Raw genomic sequence first — 26,824 nt, forward strand, 5'->3', positions numbered from 1 at the left:
CACTTAAAATCGCAACTGACACTCTTCCCCACCTCAACATTCCCACTTCCCTTATCCGGATCTGTTTTTCTTTTTCCTGTTGCACATATCACCTTCTACATATTACATGGGGAATGACTGTTTTCTTTAAGGCCAGATAGTGAATACTTTAAGTCGGTGGGCCTTAAGGTCTCTTTGCAACTTCTCAAATCCGCCATTGTGGTGGGAAAGCAGCCTTGAATAATATGTAAATGAATGGGCATTTGTTCTAGCAATACTTTATTTACAAAAATACGCAGCTGGCCTTTAGGCCTCAAATTGCCAACCCGTGTATTATATAATTTCCTTATCACATTTATTATTTGTTTGTCTCATCTCACTAGAATATCAGCCCCATGAAGGCAGAAATCTTTGGGTTTTTTTTTAAAGATTGGTTCTGAGCTAACATCTGTTGCCAATCTTCTTTTTTTTCCTTCTTCTTCTCCCCAAAGCCCCCCAGTACACAGTTGTATATTCTAGTTGTAGGTCCTTCTGGTTGTGCTATGTGGGACGCTGCCTCAGCATGACCTGATGAGCAGTGCCATGTCCGTGCCCAGGATCTGAACCAGCAAAACCCCGGGCCGCCAAAGCGGAGCACGTGAACGTAACCACTTGACCACAGGGCCGGCCCCAGAGATCTTTGTTTTATTCACTAATATTTCCCAAGTGCCTAGAACAGTGTTTGAAGGAAATAGCAGGAATTCAATAAATTATTTGCTAAACAAAAGTACAATTGGGGAACATATACTTGTAGACCAATTTTCAAGTAACCAAAACCAGAATTAGATTCAAACCCATAGAAGATATTTGAGTTAGATAAAATTAGATAAATCTAACTTTATAATGGTCCTTTCCCCTTAACTGTCCCACTCACCAGTCTGTAAGGGTCAACTTCCAGCAGCCATGTTTTGTTCCAAATGACCCTGTTCCCTTGGTCACCACTGTTTGAGAGGAGGGTCAGCACCTCTCCCAAGCTAGGCCAATAAAAACTCCCCCTGCAAGGACTTGGAACCTGGACTGAGAAAGATAGGTATCTCTGTGTGACTGGAACCATAACATGTGAACTTGGTACTATGGACAGATGTGGTAGAATTGTACTTACCTGTCCCCTTGAAGCTGGGCATAACCACATGACTTGCTTAGACTAGTGAAACATGAATGGAAATGATGCATATGAAAGTTCTGGGTAGACACCTTAAAAGTCAGTGTCTTTCTCAACAAATGGTGGTGGAACAACTGGATACCCACATGCAAAAAAATGAAACTGGACCTCTATCTCACAAAATATACAAAAATTAACTCAAAATAGATCAAAGATCTAAATGTAACAATAAAACTATAAAACTCTTAGAAGAAAACATAGGAGTAAGTCTGTGTGACCTTGGATTAAGTAATGGTTTCTTAGACATGACATCAAAATCACAAGGAATCCAAAAAAAACCCAGATAAATTGGACCTCAAAAAAATTGAAAACTTCTGTTTGTCAAAGGACACAATGAAGAGACAACTCAAAGAATGTAAGAAAATATTTGCAAATCATATATCTGATAAAGGTCCAGTATCCAGAATATATAAAGAACTCCTATAACCAAACAATAAAAAGACAAATAACCAAATGCATAAAGAATTTGAATAGATGTTTCTCTTCAAAGATGATACATAAACAGCCAATAAGCATAAGAAAAGATGCCCAACATCATTAGTCATTAGAGAAATGCAAATCAAAGAAGCCACAACGAGATCCCACTTCACCCCCACTAGGATGGCTATAATCAAAAACTGGAAAGTAAGAGGTGTTGGTGAAGATGTGGAGACACCGGAATTCTCAAATGTTGATGGTGGGAATGTAATGTGGTACAACCACTTTAGAAAACAGTTTGGCAGTTCCCCAAAAAGTTAAATGTAGAATTACCATATAACCCAGCAATTCCACTTCTAGGTGTATACCTAAGAAAATTTAAACCATATGTTCACACAAACCTTGTACATGAATGTTCATAGCACTATTATTCATAATATCCAAAAAGTAGAAACATCCCAAATGTCCCTCAACTAGTGAACAGAGAAAGAAAATGTGGTACATCCATATAATGGAATCCTATTCAGCCACAAAAAGGAATGAAGTCCTGCTACATGCTATGACGTGGATGAACTGTGAAAACATTGTGCTAAGCAAAAGAAGCCAGACACAAAAGCCCACATATCATATGATTCTATTTATATGAAATGTCCAGAATTTGCAAATCCTTACATGAAATTAAGGTGATGAAAATATTCCGGAGTTGAGAGTGCTGTTAGTTGTATAACAGTGAATAGACTAAAAAATACATTGAATTGTATACACAGAATTGTGCTCTTTAAATTAATGAATTTTATATAATACAAATTATATCTCAATTAAAAAATAATATGCATCAAAACCCCAAGAGAGACCACTGCGCACATACAGAAATAAAGACTGACAACATCAAGTATTGGCGAAGGTGTAGAAAAATGGGAACCCTCATACATTGCTGGTGGGCATGTAAAATGGTGCAGGGCATTTGGAAGACAATCAGTCTCCTAAAATGTTAAACATACACTTACATATGACCCAGGCATTCCACTCCTAGGTATATTCCCAAGAGAAATAAAAACTTATGTCTACTCAAAGACTTGTATGTGAATGTTCATAGTGGTGTTATTCATGAAAGCCAAAATCTAGAAACAATCCAATGTCCATCAACTGATGAATGGATAATTGACAAGTGGTATATTAATGCAATGGAATATAATTCAACAACAAAAAGGAATGAACTACAAGCATATCCAATATGGATGAATTTCAAAAACATTATACTAAGTGACAAAAGCTAGAAATAATTGTCTGATTCCATTTATATAAATTTGTATTAAAGGCTAAACTATAAACACAAACAGGTCAGTGTTTCCCTGGGTCCAGGGGGTTAGGCGTGGTTACCGACAGCAAACAGACGAGAGAAATTTTGAAGTGATGGAACTGTTCTAAAATTGGATTGTGGTGATGGCTGAACAAAAGTATACATTTACTAACTGCAGACTTGTATGTTTCAAAGGAATAGACTTTACGGTATTTAAATTATTCCTCAATAAAAGTGCTTTTTAAAAGAAAAGACCAGTGTGCAATTTGCCAAAATCCCTTTCCTTTGCCATAGTAATGAGTATCATTCCAGATGGTGGAGGTTCCAATGGCTTCCATAACACGGAACAGGGTTCTCTATTGATCAATGCACATATAGCATGAGCAAAAAATAAACTATTGTTATTTCAAGCCACTGAGATTTGGGGGTTGTTACAAAAGCATATCCTAGCCCATTCTGATTAATACAGAAATTTATTCCAGAGATGGTACTGACTAAATTCAATATTAAGTTTAGTCAATTAGGTCAAGGAAGGTTGGACATGGGAATGAGAGTAATGCCTTGGAAAAAGCGTGGTGTGGTTACCTGGTACAAGATCCTGAATCAAATAAACAAAAAGCAAACTATATTTTTGAGAGAAGTGTACTGCCAAAGAACTTCCTGCATTGGAAGATATATGACTTTTTGAGACTTAAAATGATCCTTTGGCCCCAACATGAGGCAGGAAAGGGCCAAGAAAATTTCTCAGGTCCTAAGGAGGGCAATTTCCCTGATAGCCACTTCAAATGTGGCCAAAGAAATTATGGAAAATAAAGAATCTCTCAGAAGGTGAAGCCAGATGCCACAGAGAAAAATGGACAAGGGCACTACTCCCAGGAAATGGGATCAAGGCCTAATCAAGACGCATTCTCCTTTCCCAAGGTAGGGAGGCTCAAAATAAGAGATGTTAGAGTTGAAACAGACCAAAGTTTGCTGTGTGCTTCCGCTGCTTCACTTTTCACTTTCGGAGTGAGTGTGTTTATTGTGAATATCCTGCCTCTGTTCACCCACTATATAAATTGTGTGCAGAGGGCAAATAACTTTTTAGTTCCTGGCCTCCAGATCAGAGCCACGTCTGGATCTGAAATAGACTACAGGGTGTGTCACAGAGAGGCCACAACTGGATGGGATCTTGGGGTTATCTCCTTTGGGGCAGACATGGGTGTATTTTGTGTGCAGGAAGGAGAGTGAACCAAATATTTGGACTATGGTAGGCACTGGTGTTGTTTACCAACTATTTTTGGTACTTCTCCTTCCAGGCACATGATAGAGCTGCACTTTCCTGCTCAGTTGAAGTTAAGTAAAGCTCTGTGATTTGCTTTGAACAGGAAATATGTGTCACTTACACGTGGAAGCTTTAAGAGCCAATTCTTATATACCGTGCTCCCTTCCTCTCTCATGCCACATGGTGGAGACTCCAGCAGCCCAGGGCCCTGCATGAGGACAATGTGGAGTAGACCCCTCACTGGCCTGAAACAGAGATGGAACAGGAGAAAAAAATAACCCTTTGTTGTTGTGGACATCTTCCTCCCATCGTGTAGCCTATGAACCACTAACAGAGGTTTATCTGCTCAGAAGGAAGTCAATGTGCAGGAGAGACAGAGAAAAAAAGGATCTCTACAGCTTTTCTATTCTGAAGTCATATATTTTCTGAGGATCTCCCACATTCCTGCCCCTGGGTTCCAGAAGACACTGTTTATCTGTTTAATATATTCCACCTGAAGTTTTTGTTTTTACACTAGCTCAAGCTGATTTCTTTACTTCCAACCCAAAGAGTTGTAACTAATGTGTTCCCAACTCCACCAGGTTGCTCATGCCAAAAAACAAAAGACAAACATGAAAGCATGGGACACGCTGGAGAAACCATGGAGCATCCAGACCCAACAGGGATGGGCAGAGACAAGCTAACTGTTGACCACACCCATTTCATCTTCTCCCTGAGCCCACAGCTAGACTACATATCTCTGTCTCTTTTGTCATTAGGTGAAGCAAGGTGACTGAGCTCTCGCCAATGAAATATGAACAGATGATATGTACCACCTCCCTCACACAACCCTCCATGTTTTTTCCCCTTTGGCAGCTTGATGCAAAAGAGCAGAGTGACCTTAGCAGCCACGCATTGAAGACGGCAGAGCCACAAGACTGAAAGAACCTGGGTTACTGAATCACGACATGAAAAGCCACCTACTGGCAGGAACACCTGGTTTGTGACAGACATTAGTTTACCCTAACTGTTCCGGGGAGGGGTGGGAGAATGTATTTCATGCTGGATTAGCCCTTCCTGGTTCTTGCATACCTCCTCCCTTGATCCTCCCTAAAGCTGAATGAGGTAGCAGAATTATCCCCATTTTACAGAGGGGTCAGGCAAAGTTCAGAGAAGTTAAGCTGCTGAGGAGGGGGATCACAGCCCACTACCTAACCAAGTTCAGCCTCAGTGCAGCCCTTCTGATTTCCAGAGACCAATTTTGTTTCCACTGTGTTACAGTGAATGCTAAAGATTCCCCTTTAAACTGAACATACCGGCAGCTAATCTAAATCTCTGAACTATTAAAAAGATTACAAAAAGATGAACAAGAAGGCAATCTTCCCTCAAGATAACTGTATCATCCAATTTATCTCTTCATGCCCCAGTGCTCAGCCAAGAACACAGCACAAACAAAGGCTTTCACATGTGCCTGTAAAGGTTTTTTAAAAAAGTCTTACTAAGAGACAAAAATCCAAGTGTACTTCATGCTACAATTAAAGGCCAGCAAAATAGATGCTGTGTACATCTTTCACATGTAGACCAACCAGAATACGACTGTAATTCCATCAAGTGTAATTTATTTAAATAACAATTCAATTGCACATTATAGGTAAACCAGTTGTAGCAATATGAAAATATAGAGTTCTGAGAACATCTGGCAACTTAAACATGCATCTAATAATGCAGAGTATTCTGTAATACTATGAGATGAAAAACAAAACATTGACTTTCGAGTTGGGATGATTTATTTGCACTTAAAAATACAATTTCTAAGACAACATCTGTTTTCAAAAATGTCTTAAGGTTAAAAATAGGCCACAGGAACTGTTGTCTTCATGTTGAAAATTTAGATCTCCTATCAGCATTAGCTTACAAATCATAGATGATAACATTAACACACAATCAGCAAGTGAATACTCATTGAGAACACAGTTTTTATATTAAAAACATCAGAAGTTCACAGTTTTCTTCTTTCTTCTGGACTTATGTTGATACCATGCTTTTACAGCTACAATCTATTTCACTTTCGGGTACTAGATCCAAAGCCTACTTGATCAGCAGATGGATGCTACTAACACATTCATCTCCACAGAACTCACACATCTTCAGTTTCTAAAAATGTTCTGCTCTGTAAAACTGTGACCGCTGGGAACAGGAAAGATAGGACACTAAGCTCAAATGTAATGAGAAGAGAAAGACTGAGATGAAACGCTGACAATTTTTACTAATAAAATATTGAATTATAAAGTCCATACAGGTAGCTTTGATGATTCAACAGGGAAGCAGACATTGATTACAAAACACTATGACCTCTAACTATTTTTGTTTAATCCAAATAAAAGTGAAAAATATACCTTATCAAAGAATTTCAAAATCCCCTTACAAGTCAAGGTAACATTAAGGGTTTTCAGGTGACCAGATCACAAGACACGTTTATTTTGTTTGTGTGTTTTAAGGCAAAGCAAAATTTCCCAAGTGAAGTATCTACAAAATAAATTTGCTTTGGAAATAAATTTCAGTAATAAAATAATACTTCTCACTTATTAAATATATATTTTGCCTTTACATATCATTTAGCGACTTGCATCAAAAAATTCAAGAGTTCTATGAACATTTGCAAATAAATATTTTAAAATGCTAGTATATAAATGAGTCTGCTGGTATTCATTCAGGTGTTTGAACGTCAACAGTTAGCAAAGGGAAAACAATAGTAAATAATAAACTACTTAGTTATAAAATTTTCCCCTAACACAACATGAGAATGCAACATATTGTTGAGAATTAAGTAATTTTTCTGGACAGCACATATCAGTAAAACACACGTGTGCTCCTTCTGAAAATCTTAAACAGAACCCAATGATACTGTTTTCTTAAGCCATTAAATCAACAGCCTAAGATTTATAATGTTTATCATAATCTCTTCTCACGTAAATTATTGCCTTAAAAAACAAATCACTGTATGGAAAGCAATTGTCTACTATGAAGAATAAAATGACTTTAGAAAAAAAGTGAAGTAATTTAATGAAAATTGTTTAAACTCATTTACTATACCCAAATTGCCACCTGGACACTTGTCTCCAATAAAGATAACAATGAATTAACATGTCTGCATGATTTCCAACGCAGGGAGTGTCATCCCTTCAAAGTGAAGAAGACCTTCCAGCATTTCGAAAATAACGTAGTAATTCCTTTAAAACTGAAATGATAAGCAAGATTCCTTAGTATGTTCATTTTATCCAATTTCTCTATCAGTTCTGTTATACTATGACCAGCCTTTTTTTTTCCCAAATGGTACCAAACAGACTACCAATAATTAAAATCAATTTACTAGAAAATATTAAGTAGCAATAAAACAAAAGCTCCCACTGGGATATGCCAGCATCCCTTATATTCATCATTTAAACCATGCGTTTCTAAGAATTACTAGATTAACATACGAGGTGTATTGTTTATTAATATGTAACAATTTTTACTTAATGAAGCTTGGTATTAAAGTATCTTGAGCTTCCCTATTAAATATCCAATCTGTAGGTATCTGTGTGCATTCTTTATTAGTTAAATACAGTAAGGTGGCTGCTTTGACTTTTCTATGCAAAGCCGTGTTACAGTATTACTGTGCTGACACATCTGTAAACTGGACAGAAGGGGGAATGGACTTCCTCTCAAGTTAGACCCGCATATCCTTTTGGGATGGATCAGGCTAAGAACCTGCTCAGCCTTCTCAAGCTGCTAAACAGTCCTTGCATCATTTCTTTCTGTAGCTATGAAGTTACAAAAAGACCGGAATGGACTTCAACCGCATCAAGGTCAGACAGCAACTGCTCGACACCGAAGATGTTCTCCCTCATGATAAAGTCTGACGTGTCCTTTTCATTACATTTCAAATTCAGCATTCTGAAGGAACTAAATCTAACAGCAGATCTATGAGAGACAAGACTAGTGGACATTGAGAAGCAGGAATAGGGTTTCACAACATCCAATCTAATACGTAAAGAAAAAATATGTAAATAATTGGTCTGGGGAAGGGGAAACAGTCTGGAGAAAATCCTGTACCCCTTCTGAAAGAACAGTACAAAACATTGTCTATTTAATCTTTGTAAGCTGTTTTCTATCTATCTATCTACCTATCTATCTCATCAAGAAATGTCTAAAGAGATTAAAAATACATCAATCACATGTATGCATATCGCTTAGGTATCATACACATTAAAAATAACAGGCAGCAAAAGGTATAAAATATATAACTTTAAATAAACTATCTGCCAGATTATTCTCTAAGTGGGTAACTTGTGCCTAAATCTTTAAATAGTAACATTGGCCTAGCTGAGTTAATGTTGAAACATTGATAATATAAAGGGATGGAAAAGTCACCAAATTTTTCAGAATAATATTAACCTTAGAAAATATTATTTTAATCATAAAATGTAACATCTGAAAGGCTAGAGTCACTTCGTCTACAACTCCTAAGTTTGCGATGTTGCATCTGAAAAAGCAAGGAATGTCTGTAAAGTCAGACTATAATAGTAACCTTAAAAATAAGGTCTTTTAGTCTAGTATATAAGAGATTGGGGGGTGGGCAAGGAATAATGTTCAAAAGCGCCAATGACCTTGATCATCTGCAAAGTAAACATGAGGAAATAAAAGTTTATGGATACTTAAACAGAAAAAGCAAACTTCACAGATATGTATTTGAGCCACAATTCACAATGCAGCTCTGGTGACTGGGTGATCATAGTAGACAAGGAAAAGCCAGAACTCCAGGAATCATGATACTGGGAGGCCTTTAAATAGAACTGCAGCACGTGTAAATGAACGCTTCCTGACACTCAGCATCATTCCAGTATGTGCCACTAGCCATGTTTCAAGTGCTCGAAAGCCACGCGTGGCCAGTGGCTACATACTGGATAGAGCAGGACTGAAGGAGAAACAACACTGCTTAGAGGTCGGGGAGGATGAGATAATCCCCCACGATCCATTCCAGGGCCTATGAATCACAAAATCTTAGGACATCAAAACCATCACCGGAGTCTTTGTGAACTCATTTTAACTAAACTTATTTGAATTTATGATTTATAAATTATAGAGAGAATAACTAGGAAAAAAATCAGGAATATGAAAAAAAAATCAATGAAGAATCAATCAGAGTAATTCCAGAAATTCTTCCAATTGGTCACAAAGACCTTTTTTAAATTATTACTTTCAATATCCAAAGGAAGAAATACCACTATTCAAAAACATCAACAGAGTCACTTTAAAGGAACGGATGAGAAGTGGAATGATAATGAGTACCAACGGCAGGGGCTCTCAGTACCTATCGCAGAGTAACCACCTCTACAAGCAGCTTCACAAGAGGAAACACTCACTTTTCTCTGAAAGAGGGAGACCTTTCTTCTTTACACACATCTCACTGAGTTGAAGGCCTGAACAAAGATTCACAGAGGGACCTCGAGCTTCAACTCTAAGCTTCCAGGTCAGCGAGGAATGAGTCACATAACTCTGCCAAACTCACTCTTCTGCAAAAGAGGTAGTTATACTGTCGGATTGTTCCAATGATTAAAAATCTTCTTTGATGCTGATTAATCTGGACTTCACCTCCCTACAGCTTCTGCCCACGTGCAGTAAAAACAGAATCAATGAACCCCCTTTTCCTATTAACTTGGGACCTTCTTGTACCCAGGAGAAGCATAAAAACATTAAAATATATGTTCCTATAAGAGCCAATGTAGTTAATCTTCCATTAATTGTCAAGTGGAAATCATGCCTTCCTTGTCACCAATCCTACAAAGCATAACCTCTACTTGAGTCTCAAATTTACACAGCACCAATCAGAACCCTGGCTCTCCATTTAAAAAAAGAAAAAAAAAAAAGCAATTACACTAAGAACTATACAAATTGCACAAACTGTCAGACACATTGGCAGCCCAACCCCATCACATATGCCCCTCAAAACATTAGATAAAACATTGTCATTTCAGACTCATTCTTCACAGAACACACTGAATCACAAAATAACCAAAAATGCAATATTAGCTGATGTCACAAGAAACTGGTACCACCATGACATCTCGAACATGGCAGGAAATAGATAAATATTTGTAGCATTAATGATATTACAGCACTCAAAAATCCATTGGATACATTATCCATATTACCATGTAACCACAAAAGAATAGGAAAGAAAAAGAAAAGAAGGAAAAATAAAGAAAAAATTGAAACTGAAGATATGAATTTCTTTTATATTTGTTTTGGTAATGTAGGGTTAAAATAAAATAAAAATAACCACTATTAGCTTACGTTGTTTTGTTTTCATTTTATACCAGATAGAACATTTTTTACTTTCACTCTGACTTGCAACTTCTCACCAAAATAATGTGAATGTTCGTACTTTACAAAAGGAATGCTACCAAAGCTCTTCTAAGAAATTTATAAACTTTTTTTTTACCAGTATAGAAAGTAATTGTTGAACACACATTCTACTAATTGTAATGACAGTTCACTTTATTTCCTCTTTTGTCTAGACCTAAAGTAAAGTTATATAATTCATATTAATAGCCCATATTGGGATCTGGCAGCACACCATCTGAAGGGGTGGTACTCTGACTTGAGCTGTATTAATCATATTCCATTGGAAATACATCCTCACTATTGGTCAAGAATCAGTACCTTAAAGAAAACACCACCAAGTACCAGTTGGGTACAGGCTAATGTAGCAGGGAATAAATAGCAAGGAGCAAATTCATAATCCGGGCTATAGTCAGTGCCAAACACATGAATTAATTTAAAGGTGTTTGAATTTCCATGTTTCCTTCATTTTATATCAGAGACCACAGACTCAGCCAATATCTTTGTGTTGATACTGTAATCAGTGCATATAAACCATAATTATTACAACTCATATTCATATAGCCTTTCACAGTTTACACAAAGATATCATATGCATTATCCAATTGAGCCCTCACAAGCACCAAGCACTATGTTGCTATCCCCATTGGGGAAACTGAGTCCCAGAAAGAATGAATGACTTGCTCTGTGTCAAGAAACTATTAACTGACAGAGATGGGCTCCTGACTCCCAATTTGGGGCTGTTTCTGTTGAACTGCAAAGCTTCCATGACAAATCATTCTTCAAAATAAAAATAGAAATAGGACAAAACTCTGATTCATCCATTCATGACTTGTTTTTCCTCGCTCTGGATGCAATCTTGTCCCTAGCCAAAACACATACATATTTGAAGGGCGAGGGGGTACAGTGATGACTGCAAAATAAAACACACACTAAGTGGGAATGGCTTGGATTAAACATTTTAACTTTGTTTGCTGAAAATAAATACCTAATACACAGACCCACAGCTATAAAACTGAAAGAGACCTTGAAAGTCATCTGTTCTTTTACCATTTCACAGATGAGGAAAACACAATGATGCAGAAGGCAGGGGACACCCTAAACGTCACCCTAGTAACTGCTAACTGGTAGCAAAGCCAGGACCACACAGTCAGGCTCTCTTTGCTGGCTCCATGCTCTGATTGTGTTTCCTGATTGAAGGACAAATCACAGTCCATATATTTACAAGGAACCATCACAGTGCTAGAGAGATTAGAAAATTGGATCTTACTCAGCAACATCACGAGTGTAAAAATTATTGATATTTTACATATCATTTAAAGTAGCAAGAACTTTGCTTCCTATAAGAAAAAGAATCAACGTATATGTTTTAGACTCATTGCTAAGGTCGAGGATAATTTACAAAATATGACTTTTTCTTCCCTTAAGATATACAGAGCTTTTTGAATTTTGTTATTATAATAGACTTAAATACATTCAAAAACAGGATAGTCTCTCAAAAGTGTCACCACCTTTAACTTACATGAAGAATAAAAAAACAGTAACAATGTCGCATCATCTTTTCTAGATACAGGTCTCTTCAACCTGCTGAGGACATTGTCCCATCCCTGTTCACATCCACTGCCTGTCTTTTTCCGGAGTCTTCAGGAGGTTATTGGCAAGCTATTTTGAATGTAGGTGACTTCTAATTTCCTCTCTTGAATTTAAATACTCGGCAACAAAATATCTCAAGTTTAACTGACCAACAAATCTAAAAATGGCTCAACTTGTAAGCCACTTGCTACTTAAATAATATTGATTTCCACATTAAAAAAATAAATAATCTCATTAGACTTTATTGTACCTGTGAGTCCTTTAAAAAGACCTCTCTCTCCAATTCAAATCTAATATGAAATTCTTTTTGGAGAGGCAAAATATAAGAATTTTGTAGATATCGAACATCATTCCATAAAAAAAGAAAAAACCATTTATGTAGACCAATAGTAAACCACACAGATGACAGAAAATATTGACAATAAAATTAGGGTTTTTTTTCTCTCATTCATAAGATCATTTTTCCACCTTAATACAAGGTCTAATCTTTAGCAGATGCCGGCGGTAAGTGAGGGAAAATTCCATCCTTCACGTTTTAATCAATCTGAGGAAGGTTTTTTCCACAGTTGAAGAGCTGCTTGAATTCTGAAGTGCAGTCTGGACTCCAGGGAGTAATCTTTGTAGTTGTTTCTAAAGACAGTAACAGTAGAATTGTGACGTCAAAGTTCCTTTGTATACCAGGGTACCACCACCATCCTCCCCTTCCTCATTCCTTATTTGCTTTCAAGTGGAACATGCATAACAGCAGATCTTAAAATGTAGATTCTGGGGGAGGAGGCAATTATTCTGTATTTCTAGAAGCTTCCTGTTGGTGATCTAAAAGTCATACTTTGAGTAGCAAGGCCTACTTAATTCTAAGCCATTCACAAACACAGCAAGAAGGTTACAAGGAGGGCTTAACATTTTAAGCCTAAATAGTTGTGAACTATTCCTAAATAGTTGACCTCCTTTTCTAAACTGGAAATTAAGGCTCCCTCCTATAAACAAGGTGAACATGATCAGTCACCTCCCAAAAGAATCTTGAAACTCTCATGACACAACAAAGACAACAAGATTCCTTGGTAACACCAAAATTACTTACTCCACTTCTCACAGGCAAACATCAAGGGTTTGGCCAATAACTATGGTGTGACAATGTCAGAAGAGACCATAGAAATCCACAGATTATTTAAAAACTTTACTTAGATCATTCATGTTGACTTCTCCTTGCTAGAATTGTTAAAAATCAGCAAAATGGAATGGCTTTGACTTTGGGCTCCTGCTTTCACACACTGTGTTGGCCCATGGGTGAGCTCTAACTTCTTTCTTCACTGTGGCATTCACATCTTTCTATAGCTCTTCATTTCATATAGGTCTAAAGGCTACTTATGGGTAAACTTGATAAGGGTTATTATCCAGAATAAGGGTTATTATTCAGAAGCTAAATCAACATCTTACTAGAGTTTACCAGAAGATGTAATTGAATATTTTTCTAAATGTCTGGCTACTAATTTTGGCAACTTTGCAAAGCTCCTACTGCATAAGGGAAACTGTAGACAACTGACACTTGAAATTATCGGGAAGTCTGTTTACGTTGGCATCATCGGTACTGGCTTGAGTTAGTGGTAACTTTTGATCACCGATGGTCTTGGTTTTTAGTAGTGAACTGCTAGTCTTTTACTAGCAACAGCAAATAGTTTCATCATTATAATTTGCCTTTTTGAGCACTGTTTAGGCAATACTAAATATGTCCAAATAATGAATACCTGGAACAACAATATTTATAGTCCCTAGTCCACAGCAATCAAGGAAAAGCTTCCATCATCACTTACCTTGCAGTTTCTAGAACCTTCATGGCCTTGTCAATTTCCCCTTGGCTTTTGTACAAAAATGCCAACTCAAACAGAGTAAATGGCACTAGGTAGTGGTCATACTTGAGTAGCTTTTCACTGAAAGAATGAATGAAAAGCAGTTAAGTCTTAACAGAACGAGAAATGCATAATTCTTTTTCAACATACGCATTTTCCCCATTTCTCAGAAAACAGATGCAGCCCTAAGCCTATTCTCAGAGAAAAGGTTTCATTATACAGTCAAAGCATCTAATAAACTATGGCAATAAATAGTATGCTTTTAACATATTTAATCAATCAACGTGATATACCACATTAACAAAATGAAGAATAAAAAGCACACGGTTATCTCAATAGATGTAGAGAAAGCATATGACAAGATACAGCATCCATTTTTGATAAAAACTCTGAATAAAATGAGTATAGAAGGAAAGTACTTCAAGATAGTAAAGGGCATACATGACAAACCCACAGCTAATATCATTCTCAACGGAGAAAAACTGAAAGCCATCTCTCTAAGAACAGGAAGAGACAAGGGTGCCCACTTTCACCACTCTTATTTGACATAGCACTGGAAGTTTTGGCCAAAGCAATCAGGCAAGAAAAAGAAATAAAAGGGATCCAAATTGGAAAGGAAGAAGCAAAACTGTCACTATTTGCAGATGACATGGTTTTACATATAGAAAACCCTAAAGAATCCATCAAAAAACTTTTAGAAATAATAAAAGTATATGGTCAAGTTGCAGGATACAAAATCAACATACAAAATTGAGTTGCATTTTTATACACTAATAACCAAGTAGCAGAAAGAGAAATTAAGAATACAATCCCATTTACAATTGCAACAAAAAGAATAAAATATCTAGGAATAAACTTAACCAAAGAGGTGAAAGATCTGTACACTGAAAACTATAAAACGTTGAAAGAAACTGAAAAAGACACAAAGAAATTGAAAGATATTCTGTGTTCCTGGATTAGAAGAATTAACATAGTTAAAATATCTATACTTCCTAAAGCAACCTACAGGTTCAATACAATCCCTATCAAAGTTCCAACAACATTTTTCACAGAAATAGAACAAAGAATTCTAAAATTTATATGGAACAAAAGACCCCGAATAGCCAAAGGAATCCTGAGGAAGAAAACAAAGCTGGAGGTATCACACTCCCTGATTTCAAAATATATTACAAAGCTATTGTAACCAAAACACCATGATACTGGCACAAAAACAGACACAGAGATCAATGGAATAGAATTGAGAGCCCAGAAATAAACCCACACATCTACGGACAGCTAATATTCGACAAGGGAGCCAAGAACATACAATGGAGAGAGCAGAGTCTCTTCAATAAATGGTGTTGGGAAAACTGGGACAGTCACATGCAAAAGAATGAAAGTACACCATTATCTTACACCATGTGCAAAAATTAACTCAAAGTGGCTTAAAGACTTGAATGTAAGACCTGAAACCATTTAACTTTAGAAGAAAACATAGGGAGTACACTCTTCGACATCAGTCTTAGCAGCATATTTTCAAGTACCATGTCTGCCTAGGCAAGGGAAACAATAGAAAAAATAACCAAATAGGACTACATCAAACTAAGAAGCTTCTGCACAGCAAAAGAAACCATCAAGAAGACGAAAAGACAGCCTAACAACTGGGAGAAGATATTTGCAAACCATGTATCTGATAAGGGGTTAATATCCAAAATATACAAAGAACTCATGCATCTCAACAACAAAAAAACTAACAACTCAATTTAAAAACGGGCAAAAGATCTGAACAGATATTTCTCCAAAGAAGATATACAGATGGCCAACAGGCAAATGAAAAGATGTTCAACATCATTAACAACCAAGGAAATGCAAATCAAAACCACAATGAGATATCACCTCACTCCTGTCAGAATGGTTATAATTAACAAGACAGGAAACAATAGGTGTTGGAGAAGATGTGGAGAGAAGGGAACCCTCATACACTGCTTGTGGGAGTGCAAACTGGTGCAGCCACTATGGAAAACAGTATGGAGGGTCTTCAAAAAATTAAGAATAGATCTACCATATGATCCAGTTATTCCACTGCTGGGTATTTTTCCAAGAACATGAACACATGAATGCATAAAGATACATGCACCCCTATGTTAATTGCAGCATTATTCACAATAGCCAAGATTTGGAAGCAACCAAGGTGCCCCCCAAGGGACGAATGGATAAGGAAGATGTGGCATATATACACAACGGAATAGTACGCAGGCAAAAGAAATGATGAAATGCAGCCATTTGTGACAACATGGATGGACCTTGAGGGTATTATGCCATGTGAAATAAGTCAGAGGGAGAAAGTCAAATACCATACGATCTCACTCATAAGTAGAAGATAAAAATGACAAACAAACACATAGAAACAGAGATTGGATTGGTGGTTACCAGAGGGAAAGTGGGGAGGGAGGAAGGTAAAAAGGGTGATTAGGCACATGTGTGTGGTGATGGATGGTAATTAATCTTTGGGTGGTGAACATGATGTAATCTACACAGAAATCTAAATATATAACGATGTACATCAGAAATTTATATAATGTTATAAACCAATGTTACCACAATAAAAAAAAAGACCATTAAAAAATATATATATTAATCTTTTACTTTATTCCTTAATCTACATCCAGCCCTGAGGATTGTTTACTGCCCCTTCAGTAGATGAATGTATGAGATCTTCCAAGATTAACTCTGGGAAAGACAAGATCATCCTCCTGAACATGAAGAAATGACTCCATTTAGAAATAGGAACGCTGTATTACATTTTACTAAGGTTCAACTCCCTTTGTATTGTTAAGTTTGATTATGCTAAAAACCATCAATAAAGAAGTGGTCAACACTTCTGTTTTCAGTAATATTATCAAAACTCTCTGACTACAAACCATCTAGAAGCACTCGAAAAAATATGGATAACACCCTTTCAAATGCATAGTGCAGCGCACAAGAACATAAAAAGAACTCTTCAGCTGAAAAGAAAAAAAAGCCAGTCTCTAAGTGTATGCATGATGCCAAAGCAGTCCTGGGGTCTGCTTCAGCCTGAATCGACCAGGGCTGTGTGTCACTGGCCATCCAGGAGATGAGGTCCTGAGCCCAGATAGAGCAGGGAGCTGGGGCTGAGACCTCTATATAAAGCTGGGGCCCTATCCCATTAGAGAAAGAGTGGATTAGAGAAAAACACCCCCTGGCACAGGACAAAGACAAGGGCACTCGGCTCCTTGGCCTGTGTTTCAGGTGGGAAGGAAAAACACATTCCTTGGGAAATTAATAACCAATAGGCCTGCCCGCACACAGATACAATTCAAATTCACATTGCCCAAATGATCCAAGAACCTGCTGTAAGCAATTAAATTAACATGAAAGTGGGCCAGGGCTGGAAAAGCCTTTGGGGCACCTGGCAGAAATAAAAGCAAAACCACTTTTCCTCAATCCTAGCCTCATAGGCGTCTCAAGATAAAACCCCACTGAAGGTTAGCTCACAATCCAAATTATAAAACACAGGAGCAAACAATTCACTACAGGTTCAATAAACACAACAAAGCGCACAAATGGGTCATCCTTTTGATTCTTATAAAAACACCAATAAAATAGAACTCAATGGATACTTTAACATGTTTACTAAAAACAGTATATTACTTATTTGGACAATAGACATGGTCTGTTTCCTCTTCTTATAAGAACACCAGTCCTCCTCCATTCTCATAAAATACTGTAGAAAGAAGGGGATCAGTGGCCATGAGTGGAAAGGCATATGATATGGAACAGAGGATGTCAACTGGCGATGTGTGGCTGTGATCTACTCGGCTTACAGTGTTATCGAAAACTTTGAGCAAATATTTAAAAATCGGGAGATTTTACATAAAATCTACATTCCAGGCTTTTCATGAAAAATTGTGGGGATTATTGCTACTGGGCCTACATCATAGAGAGCAATAATCACTTAGAGCTAAGGAGTGGCTGCATTCCTTAGAGAGAACGCATGATCTTCCCAATCTACAGTGCCCACAATCCCTACTCCTGCTGTCACTCAGTAAGGTTACTTGTCCGGCCCTTGTAGATATTTTCATTTGTGACTCCAGATATAGAGAAGAGGGCCAGGCATCAGAACTTTGACTCAACTCTCTACTGAGTAAGGAGCAGGATATCATCAATAATGCTATCGGGAAAACCAGAACAAACCCTCATTTATATACAGAAAAAATGCCCTTTGCCAAAAGAGAAACAGTTATTGTGTTCATCGCATGTCTTTTCTCCCTGCCCAATTATTATCACAGTGATGGCCAGTCTGTTGACTCAACTCTGAACGCCTAGGATCCAGCACAGTCTCTGGCACAGAGTGGGTGCTCAGATATCTGTGGAATAAATGAATGGAAAAACAAATGCATGAATTGAAAAACTGTCAGAGGTTCAGTAATCATGGCCAGAGTTTAGACAGACACCTGATAGCCTGGCCATAAATTTAGTTTTCATGTGCCACCTTTCAACACCAAGTGGAAATGCATAAAGCCGTGTTCCACTTAGATTATAAGAAAAGACTACTGGATTCTCTTTCTGGTGACACCAAGTCAAAGGTTAGCAGCAGGAGACAAAAGCATCTCCTCCTCACAGCGATTCCCCAGAAGTCACAAGGTACACTCAGGTTGGTTTCCATGTCTGGTTTTACCTTTGGACAACATGATTGAAACACAGTTCCGCTTGCATGGGCCGCTGTAAGTTCTTGAGGCAGCATCCTTTCAGCAGCTTCACCAAACACTCGTCATCCACAGAGTAGTCAGTCAAGGCTTCACGCAAAACAAAAACCACACACAAAAAGAAAAAGACTTTTTAAACTCCTAATTAAGAGGAAGAACTAAGAGCGATTAGGGTTCAGAGGGATCCTTTAAAAATAAGGAAAATATTTTTAGCATTTGCCATGCCTCGCTAAATGAAATACAATGGAAATATTTTAAATTAAAATATTGAGTTTACCACGTTAATACATCATTTTATTAAAGGGTTCGCTCTAGTCACCTAAAAAAATTTTTCAGGCTCTCCTATTCTGAGTTACATGACCTTAGATATAACAATAGGAAATCTGAACTCTAAATAAAGTACGAGCTTTATTAACTCTCTAAAAGGGAAAGCCACGAGGAGCATGAGGGCTGCCTCTTCCTGTGGTTCTGGCGTCTAACCGTGTTGGCTCCGTGCTGGAGAGGATAACACTCCCATATGGGGAAGCAGATGGCTTCCTCCTGATTAAAAATTCAGGACACAGAAAACCCTCCCCAGATCATTATGTTTACAACTTATCAATTCTCCCCGGTTATGTTCTTTTGGAGAGAAATTATATCATAAAATTAGACAAAATGGTTCCGAAGGACATGCGAGGTACCTAAAATCCTCACAAACTTCTAACTGCTTGAGACTAATGGGAGGTTTTTCTTTCATCACTTTTTGCCCTTTCAGCCCAGGGCTGTAGAGTATTTAACAGAAGGAACCATATGATGTGTGACATCTATGTGACAAAGGTAGCCATCTCACACCTACCACTTTTAAATTTGGGGTTTTTTGCAAGTTCCGTGCAACTAAGGCAGCGTTGCAAGACAGACTGATAATTTATACATCTCAGGCTGTGACAAAGCGAGGAGGGGGGAAATAAACCAAACTAATGAGGCCCTGGGGGTCCCTCTTATTGGAATCCTCCTGCTTTCGGTACAAACCTCAGAACTCACCGTGAACACAGGCTGGTGCTTTAGCCGGTAAATTGCTTATATATGGGAGGTTAATGATGATACTTAACCAACTAGAAGGGGGTCACTTTACAACTAGGTGCTGAAAATAGCTGATATTCACATCTCACTTCCAAGCTCTGATAGGTCATTTACCAAGAAAATCACAGATAATACCACATTACCTTTCCTAACACTTAAGGACCATTTTTCTACCAAAAAATCTTATCACGGATGCTGATTGAAGTATACATCCAAGAACAATATCTTCCCAGGCCTAGAACCAAAACCTGAAGGTCCGTACTGGATACTAGTTTTTAGCATCATTTTAGCATCACTCTATGCATCTTATGACAGTTTGTGTTATCACAACATTCTGGTGCTCAGTGAACAATTTTGCTGAGGAATAGACACAACACGATGGAAGGTTAAAGTACCAATAAAGCCACACTTAGCTTTATTTAGATCACGAGTTAGGGATACGGAAAATGGGTTCAAAAGCACCTCATTCCTCCAAAAACCTTAAAAGTAAAACCCTTATTCCCTCAGACCACAGAGTACTTTCTCAGATGATTATTTTCCCTTAAAAAATGAAAGCTTTATCATGATTCTCAACCTCATGAGTGAGTGCGTGGGTGAACATTTCATCAGAGAGTTTCCATTTTACATTCCAAGAAAATTACATGATAATGCTACCAGAGCACATTTTTTCATCTCCAAAGATCTGCTGAACTTAATAATAAAACAGAGGGTAGGCTGAAGAAAAAGCAAGTTTAAGGCCTAAACCACACAAATATCTCCACTGAACTTTTGAGAAGCTAGTTCAAATGCAACAAAAGAAAAATTTGAAAATAGATTTAGAAAGTGAAAAGCCAAAAAGGAAGTAACACTTTCCTCTTTATGTGACTCTGATTATGTTTGCTATATAATTGCATCAAGCAAATTAATGGCAACAAATAGAGAGGAATTTCTGTACCAACTTCTGGATAGTGCTAAATTTTGTTAGACTTCAAATGAAACATTGATGGAGTTAATAGCAAACACTGACTCCAGGCATACTAGCAAGCGTTTTTCTCTCTTTAAACAGTATCCTCCTTTTGTATCTGTGGTCAGTCTTTCAAAACTACGGCATTGTCAGAGCAGAACACCAATTGTATCCATGACCATCTTTTACTTTAGAGACACCTGTCAAAGGTAGAAGCAAAACCACATTCAATTCCCCGTAACAGTGGGAGGGGAGGGGGTTAGGGTGGAGCCTGAAGACACCTCAGGGTTACAAACTCACTCCATTTCCCAATTTTGGATTTTTTTCCCTGACTCAGAAAGATAGGAGCTTAATTATTAAAAGGTCATGAGAGGGGGAAAGGGGGTGGTGTGGAGGGGGAATCAGTTAATCTTCCTACATAAAACAACAGACCTGGAAGAGAGCATCATAAATTTCATGTACAACATCTGGCAAAGGTGATCTTCAGAAAAGAAACCAATTTTTTTTTTTTTTTTTTTTTTACCAAGAAGAAGATAGACAAAGACAGAGTTGTAAGAAGTATGGCGTGTCTGTCGGAGCTTCCCTCAGCCCTGCTGGAGGATCTCTAAAGCCTCTCATCTCAACATGTCATTAAAAGAGGAAAGAGGATGGAGGGAGAGGCCTGGTTTTCTAAACCTCTATTGCATTCTACCTACACAGTCTAATACACATATTACTGCTTTAATTTCTTCCCCTAACCAACAGAGGAGCAAAATAAATTTAGGGTTAGGGAGTGAAGAGCCTGCACAAATAGAAAAAACCCAGTGGTCCTTCAGGACTTCGTAACATACAAAGACCCCACCCTCTGGTGGTACATATTCGTCTATACTACAAAGGATGCATATTCAAACATCAGAATTTATTCTACTGAACCAAAACCCTTATCTCTGAAGGAAAACAGAAGCAAGCTGGCCTACTTTTCTAGAGAAAAAAATAGTCTATGTTTTCACTTAATAAAAAGAAGTTTTCCCTTACTTCCTAGTTTTTACAAATGCACTTATTTTAAAACAATCATTTTTCCATTTAACTTGTGGATATGTGGGTTTTAATTATAGATAATTCCATTAATGGCAGGAACGATGCTTTTTCTACCTATCATAATTTTATATCTAATATGGAAAACCTGTATGTTAAAATGAGCAAATTAATGAAAACTGGCCAAATTAGTTGAAAAAAAATGAATACTAGTAAATTTGTTCAAAAGCCCAAATGGATTTTACAGAATTGCATTCTGTGAAATCTCATTTTTAAGGTGAACTTTCATGGAGTTTCTTTTAATTTAACTTTCAAAATGATGTGACTTTGTGTTGATTTTCCACTCAAAATGAAATAGTTTTCCTTTTTGAAATTATTTCACATTAAAAATAATAAAAATAACCTCATATCCATTAGGATAGCTCTTACCAAAAACAAACAAACAAATAAGCAAACCCAGAAAATTACAAGTGTTGACAAGGATGTGGAGAAATTGGACCCTTGTGTACAGTGGGTGGGAATGTAAAATGGTACAGCCACTGTAGAAAACAGTATGGCACTTGCTCCAAAAATTAAAAATAGAAATGCCATATGATCCAGCAATTCCACTTATGGGCATATATCTAAAAGAATTGAAAGCAGGGTCTCAAAAAAATATTTGTATACTCATGTTCAAAGACGTATTATTCAAAATAGCCAAAAGGTGGAAACAACCCAAATGTCCGTGGGTGGAGGAATGGATAAACAAAATGTGGTACTATATACATCCAATGAAATACTACAGGGACTGGGGCAGGGGGAAATGGGGAATTATTGCTTAATGGGTGTGAACAAGTTCTGGAGACTGGTTACACAACCATGTGAATATACCTACTAGTGAACCGTACCGTTAAAAATGGTTAACATGGTAAATCTGATGCTATGTGCATCTCACAATTAAAAATTAAAAAGACACAATTATTTCCAAAAATAGTAAGGAAGTTTATCACAACTCTATACTAATAAAAACTATGTAGAAAATATGTTAGTGATGGCACATCTAGAACAACACATAACGTCTGAAATGGCCATAGAGTGAGTCTGTAGTCCATACTTATACATACGCTCCTTTGGTGCTTTGTTAAATATTAACTTTAGATTCCACTTTTCCGTCCCAGTTTCGTGAGCCTCCTCATCCGCTTGTGTCCCTGGTGCCCAGAAACCAAAGCGAATTATCAGCCTGTGAAGATGAATACCTCAACATTTTGGCTTCTATACCCAACCTCCAGCTCATAAGGGGCTGAAGTGTTACAACTTTTCTATAAAAGGGGGAGGAAAAAGAAGAGAAAGGGAACAATGATTTTTTGCAAAAATACTCCCTTTTAGATGGGAAGGTGATATGGCTCACCCTTTGCATGTGACTGTTTTTCAATAGTAGAGTAGAATATTCACTCACCTGCTCTCCCTATGACCACCGGTTTGTATTCGCAAGATGGCTGATGGGGGGGTGGGGATCTGTGCCCTCAAAACAGCACTGCTCCTTGTTCTATTGGATTCTTAGCTATGTAGCCCGGAACTTTTACCTTGTTAGCAGAAAGCCCACTGATTCAGCTTTCATTCTTTTTTATTACTTCTCCTTATTGACGGCATTTTAAAGCTAGAATTATTTTAAATATGGAAAGCAGCCTAAACGCCCAACAATACTGAAAGAGTTGATTGAATTATGTTAGATTAGCTCTGTGGCGTGCTATGAAACTTTTGAAATTATTAAACAACTATTTAGCAACAATTAAAAAGTTGATGATAAAAATAAAACTACCATATGATCCAGCAATTCCACTGTTGGTTATTTATCTGAAGAAAACAAAAACACTAACTCAAAGAGATATAAGCAGTCCCATGTTCACTGCAGCACTGCTTACAAGAGCCAAGATATGGAAACAACCAAAGTGTCCATCTATGGATGAATGGATGAGAAAATGTGGTATACATACACAATGAATATTATTCAGCCACACAACGAATGAAATCTTACCATTTGCAGTAACATGGATGAACCTTGAGGGTATTATGCTAAGTGAAATAAGTCAGACAGAGAAAGACAAATACCATATGATCTCACATAGATGTGGAATCTAAGAAAAAAAGAAACCAAGCTCATCATAGATACAGAGAACAGATTTGTAATTGCCAACGACATGGAGTGGGGGTAGGGTGAAACGGGTGAAGGAGGTCAAATGGTACAAACTTCTGGTTATAAAAGAAATAAGTCATGAGGATCTAACAATGTACAGCATGGTGACTATAGTTAATAATACTGTACTGCATATTTAAAAGTTGCTAAGAGAGTAGATCTTAAAAGTTCTCATAACAAGAAAAAATTTTTGCAACTAAGTACAGTGACAAATGTGAACTGGACTTATTGTTGCAATCATTTCACAGTGTATACAAATATTAAACCCTTCTGTTATACACCTGAAACTAATAATGTTATATGTCAATTATACCTCAATAAAGAAAAATTTATGATATGTTAAATGAAAAGAAACAGGCTAGTGTATGTCCAGGTATACTATGATTGTAACTATAAAAATAAGGCTAGGATGGAATACACAGAAATTGGAAATTAATTGTATTATTAAGTGGTAATGGTTAAGACTCCCAGGCTTTAACTTTCCATACTTACTTTCATTTTGTAAAGCTGCCTCAGCCTTTTCGACAGTTACCAACAGATTTTCAGAAAGGTCTTTTCTTTTGCTCACTATTGGAAAACCATTCCACACATACATCATTTCCTAATGAGGAAGAATAAAAAACCATTGGCAATTATGTGAGGTTATTCAGCGTCCTTCACAACAACGAAACTATGTATGCATGTTTTGCCTTGGTTGCTAGGGAACTCAAGACAACATTTAGAGATCATTTTCCTCAGCTTTCCTCATTTGGCAATTAGTGATACAATTTCCCCTTTTCTCATTTTATTATAGGCCTTTCGCCTTTTAAACTGTGAAGTAATTCAATATATAGTATATTATGTTTTCACTGCAAAATTAATTTACTCATTCATTTAACAAGTGTTTATTAAGCACCTACTGGTATTCAGTCCTTTGGAAGGTAACAAATTACAGATACAGAAATAAATATAATATTTTAAACTGGTACTGCGAACAATTCTATTTAACATGGATTTTTGTTGTTATTTTTAAGTAAAGGGAAACATTTAAAAATATCTGCCAATTGTTTACATAAAATATTTCCAAGGACATCACTGGAAATGAACATAGGAAATATTTTACTGGGCTCAGGTTCCTTTATACCGTTAAAAACATGTGACAGTCCAGTAACGCATTCCAAAATGCAGGAAATACATTCACTTAAAGGCCATATGGCTAAATGACAGCCCCTGAAAATGTAAACTAATGATTTCTCATTGCAAATTACATTTAATAGGCTAACAGATGAGAAGTTTTTTTGCACCAAAAGCAAATGTGCTCTTGCCTGAAAATATTTTTCTAATCTTCCCGGTAGTGCAGTTCATATCTTGAAAGGCACGAAATAAGCAGGGTAATTCGTATCTTCTTGGAAATAAATGAATTTTAAAATATGGTAAAGGTATTGTTTGAACAGCCTCTTACAGGGAAGCGGTGGAAATGAGGAAAATACATTCGAGCAAAGTGGCAACAAAGTCATGTTTACTTTCTGGCGCTGAAAACTAAGATCACAACACTCTACTTCTTTTATATCTAACAGTTTCTTCTTGGTCATGGTGTAAGAGCTCAATTCAATAATTAATGGAATATTTATTTTAATCGATGATTTTTAAAATTTTGTTTTTATTGATGGAATATATTCTATCAGAAGAAGGAATATATTTTATCTTCATATCTGAGATTTTTATGAAAAATAGGATTTTGGTAAAATTCCTAGTTACCACGAATTCAAGCCAATTCTACTGGAAAAATAAGTGCAGTGAGTTAACCTTCCTCAGGACTCTTAATAACCAAAGCAAAATATAGTTATGTACACACTAGCACTAAGTTCTAGGGCAGAGAAAGGACTATGACGTTCCAGAAAATTTTCAGGAAAGTTCTGTGACCCAGGAAGAGGAAATTTCCCAGTGCAAATCACTTGACAGAGAAATGAATCAGGAATGGAGCTAAAAGCTGTAAGTGGTAAAACAGCAGCAGGCCCCTACATTAGCTGGGACAGGGGATATCCGGTCATTTTTGTGATTTGCCCGCTGTTCTTGTTTTTATCTGTGCTCAGATATGACTACAGTGTGGTCACGTTTTTGTCTTGTTCCTCACAGGCACAGAATAACCTGGTCTGATGGTGGTATTCTTTGAGATTGTTTATCTTAAGCAGGTAACACCTGGACCTACATACTAGGCACAGGCTAGCTGCTATCTGACACCTGTTAGGAGCTGCAGTTTTCTTTCTCGTAGAATATATAAAGAGCTTCTACAAGTCAGTAATAAAACAATGAGCAACTTGATGAAAAATCAGGAAAGTATATAAACAACAATCCACAAGAGAAGACATAAAAATGAATAAGCAAGCACATGAAAAGAATGTTCAACCACACCAATAAGGAAATGCAAGTTAAAATAATAAATGTCTACACTGTTGGTAGAAGTTTAAGTTGCGACAGTCTTTTTGGAGGGCAATTTGGTGATGTCAAAGTATTAAATGTGTATATCCTTTAACCAGGAATCCCATTTTAATGGTCCCAGAGAATTATATGCCCATGTACAAAAGGAGGAATATAAAGAATTTTTATTGTAGCATGTTTGTAATAGTAAAAACTGGAAACAACTAAATAACCATCAAGGGGGAAGAATTGAATAAACTCTGGGATACAAAAAAAACCCAGGAAACCTCAAAGGAGGAGTGGAGACGTCAGCTTGCACTAAATGGGCTTCCTGTGCTACCTGACTACCTATGCAAAAGTAAAGCCCTGAAGAGCCACAGTAATTTGATATATTCAGTACTTTTTAAAGAAGTCTTCATGAAGAAAATTTAAGTTCAAATTATGCTTTTCATGAAGTCTAGCCTAAATGGACTAAGAATGTGAATGCCAGCATTGCTCTGTCAAACACAGCAGCCACCAGCCGCTTAAGGCTCCTGAGCACCAGAAACGTGGCCAACCCAAGATGTGC

General features: G+C 37.1%; 1 protein-coding gene across 18 annotated transcripts in view; it reads right to left on the reverse strand.

Annotated features, from left to right (window-relative positions):
- Positions 1-5,742: 5,742 nt before the first annotated feature.
- The window catches only part of TTC39B (tetratricopeptide repeat domain 39B), a 149,983-nt gene continuing 128,901 nt past the window's right edge, over positions 5,743-26,824 (reverse strand). For 14 of the 18 annotated variants that reach the window (XM_070248710.1, XM_070248704.1, XM_070248698.1 and 11 more), the window contains 4 exons: positions 24,352-24,460; positions 18,643-18,760; positions 13,929-14,045; positions 5,743-12,747 (listed from right to left, as the gene is read on the reverse strand). In XM_070248710.1, the coding sequence (XP_070104811.1) occupies positions 12,657-12,747; positions 13,929-14,045; positions 18,643-18,760; positions 24,352-24,460 (435 nt within the window). In that variant the 3' untranslated portion in view covers positions 5,743-12,656. Of the gene's footprint in view, positions 12,748-13,928; positions 14,046-18,642; positions 18,761-21,177; positions 22,874-24,351; positions 24,461-26,824 lie in introns of those variants that run through there. The other 4 variants (XM_070248713.1, XM_070248706.1, XM_070248705.1 and 1 more) reach the window with 1 other exon arrangement.

The sequence above is a fragment of the Equus caballus genome, chromosome 23, assembly GCF_041296265.1.
Source record: "Equus caballus isolate H_3958 breed thoroughbred chromosome 23, TB-T2T, whole genome shotgun sequence".
Lineage (NCBI taxonomy): Eukaryota > Metazoa > Chordata > Mammalia > Perissodactyla > Equidae > Equus > Equus caballus.